Source organism: Mycetomoellerius zeteki, unplaced genomic scaffold, assembly GCF_001594055.1.
Source record: "Mycetomoellerius zeteki isolate Tzet28-1 unplaced genomic scaffold, Tzet1.0 scaffold8, whole genome shotgun sequence".
In the NCBI taxonomy this organism is placed as follows: domain Eukaryota; kingdom Metazoa; phylum Arthropoda; class Insecta; order Hymenoptera; family Formicidae; genus Mycetomoellerius; species Mycetomoellerius zeteki.
Genome location: NW_017257830.1, coordinates 152,617 through 155,768, shown reverse-complemented (window position 1 = coordinate 155,768; position 3,152 = coordinate 152,617). Strand labels below are relative to the sequence as shown.

The 3,152-nt window shown below is 35.9% G+C and overlaps 1 protein-coding gene across 1 annotated transcript; it reads left to right on the top strand.

The window, feature by feature from the left end:
- Nucleotides 1–567: 567 nt before the first annotated feature.
- On the top strand, nucleotides 568–3,151 carry Ykt6 (YKT6 v-SNARE homolog; the record flags this gene model as incomplete). Its single annotated transcript, XM_018459160.1, has 4 exons — nucleotides 568–812; nucleotides 1,451–1,646; nucleotides 1,739–2,010; nucleotides 3,101–3,151. Coding segments are annotated over exons 2-4 (513 nt in total), but the record flags the coding sequence as incomplete, so codon positions are not given.
- Nucleotide 3,152: the final 1 nt, after the last annotated feature.

The following is a 3,152-nucleotide window of genomic DNA, read 5'->3' as shown; positions in this document are numbered from 1 at the left end:
GACGTTGATTGGACCGCAACGTTTGCGACGCTACGATGCGACTAATGTAGAACCAGCTTAATACTGGAGTCCCATGAAGCTGATTTTACATTAGTCGCATCGCAGCGTCGCAAGCGTTGTGGTCCAATCAACATCAAGCTGGCTCGACTCTGATTGGATCATAACGCTTGCGACACGCTTGCGACATTGGGTGCGTTCAGCAGAACGTTTGTTTTGCAACTGTTGTAAGTTTCCTTCGCGCTAATTGGATCATACTTTTAGATCTAGAAGAATGGTCCTATCTCAGCAGACAATCATAAAACGGTTGCAAAACTGTTGAGTCTGCTGAACGCAGCCATTGGTGGATACAACCGCTCACTGAGCGCTTGCATTTTATTGGTATATTCCGTTAGAACTAAAAATATAGACCAAACAGATACAAGAGCTCACTGAGCGGTCGTGGTACTGAATTCACCCTATCAAACGGGTTGGAGTAAGTAGGAGCTATGGTAGAAGCATATTGGAACATGTTGGAGCATGCGACGCGACAAACCTCATGATTTAACCATCTACATCTATGGTCTGTGCCCGACGTGCAACATGATCAATATGGCAGTTTCATATTTCGTACCTTGCAGGCGATGTAGGGGCTCGAGGTGATTGTATACGTAGAAAAACAATATGATTCTCCAGTGAATCATCACGGCGAGTAAGCGTCTTGCTAATAGTCAAATTGTACGAATGGTAGGAGTGGGTAAGATTGACTAGGATTCGTCGCTATAACCAAAGATCTTGCAAGTTCTTACGATATAAATACTTCAAAAAAAACGTACGTAACATTGTTTTTAAGCTATTTTCAAGATTTGTTTACAATTTTTCATACTTAGAAAACAGATACAAATTTTTTATTGATATAACTTAAAAATATGTAAAGGGCTTTGAGAATAAATCGACTAAAGGGGGAAAAGCCAATTAAGAGCCTAAACGGTTGTTGGTGCGCGAAGTTATTTATTTAATCATCAAAATTAATCCGCATACGTTTCAACTAACGTTTTCTTCTCAGTGAGAAAACATTAATTAAATAAATTATACACTATAAATTACGGTATACATGATATTAGAATACAACAAGTAAGAGTTTAATGCCTACTACAGTCGCGAAGCTGGATCTTAGATGCTTTTAAATAATTTCTGTGTGAATTTATATACTAAATATGTAGTTATTTGAACTGCGCGTCGAAATGATTTTTCGGACTTATAAACGCAATTAAATTACTATAGTAATATTACGAATTAAATTGATAAACAATTTAATAATTTGATGGTCAATCTGGCATCCTTCATATAAAAATTATTTTAAAGCATCTAAGATCCAGCTTTGATCATAAAAAATGTACCTGTAACTAATTACAAAGTAACTTTTCCATCCTTGTTTATTATCTAATGTTATTTGTATCTGTTATTTTTGCAGTTTAAAATGGTAAAGTTATATGCACTGACCGTTCTATATAAAAGTCCTCCGTCGACAACAACACTGAAAGCTGCTTATGATGTAGAGTCGTTCTCGTTTTTTCAAAAGAATAGTATTAAAGAGTTCATGTGTTTTGTCAGTAAAACCATTGTGGAAAGAACGCAGACTTGTGCCAGGCAGAGCGTCAAAGAAGGAGGTAATCATGATAGGATTATAGTTATAATTCTAAATAAACTTTCTATATTACTGCAAATAATCATGTTTGATCCTCCATGTATTTGATCCTAGAATACATGTGTCATGTCTATGTACGAGCCGACAATCTCGCTGCAGTTCTCATCTCAGATCATGAATATCCTAGGAGAGTGGCACATACTCTAATCACAAAAGTGATGGAAGAGTTTATGGCGAAACATCCACCATCGACATGGCCCGTGCTCAAAGAGGTCACCACCGACTTTCCACAGATCAATATGTATCTAGCCAAGTATCAGAATCCAGTTGACGCGGATGCGCTCACGAAAATGCAGAACGATCTAGATGAAACTAAAATTATATTGGTAAGAATCAATAATTACATTGTTCCTCTTTTATTTGCTAAGAAATTTCTAAGCGATTTATTTGATTATTTGAAATATCCGTTCGTACATATATACAGGACGATCCAGACCAACCGCAGGAGCCGGCATGTACATATTTCTCATGAAAAAGTAAGTCAAAAATGTCAATAGCAAAATGTTGTAATATCAATAGTTTTTAAATGGTGAGCCTTTGAAAATGTCCAACCACAGTACATGAAATTCGCGTCGTCAGGAGCGGTGCAACTAAGCAACCAGCCACGCGAACGCTTTGACGGATATCGCACGGTATCGAACAAATATTGCGAAGGCTTGTGAAATCTCTATATTAATATCTACTGTGGTATTCTTAAATTGAGTCCGATTTAATTGATGAGAAGTAGTCAATTGCAAATTCGATACAACGTCATTTATATCAATAAAAAGGATTTTTGAAATGTTTTAAGTAATAAACAAATTAATTTATAAATAAAATCAATTATGAATCAAATTATTCAAACAAATATCCAAACATATTTCAAAAATCTTTTTTACTGATATAAATGTCGTATTGAATTTGCAAAATTGATATTACATCTCGTCAATTAAATCGGACTTAATTTAAAAACACTACAGTAGATGTTAATATAGAGATTTCACAAGCCTTCGCAATATTTGTTCGATACCGCGCCGTTTAGTGGTGTCCGTCAAAACATTCGTGCGGCCGGCCATTTGGTTGCAACGATCCTGACGTCGCGAATTTCATGCCCTATGTTTGGATATTTTCAAAGGCTTCCGTTTAAAAACTATTGATATTATTAATTAACATTTTGCTATTGACATTTTCGACTCACTTTTTCATGAGGAATATATACGTGCCAGCTCCTGCGGCTGGTCTGGATCACCCTGTATGTATGCATATATAGGATGTTTCATTTTAAATAATGCATTAAGATTTCTCGAAAACTATGGTAGATACGGAAAAATGTTTGAAATAAAAGTTGTATGGTTCGGAGGGGGGCATAAGATGATTTGAAGAGAATTTGTTTTATAAAAAAGATATGTAATTGCATTCGTAATTGCTTTTTACCAGCACAATACCTTAGAAGCTGTGCTGCAAAGGGGAGAGAAGCTGGATGATCTAG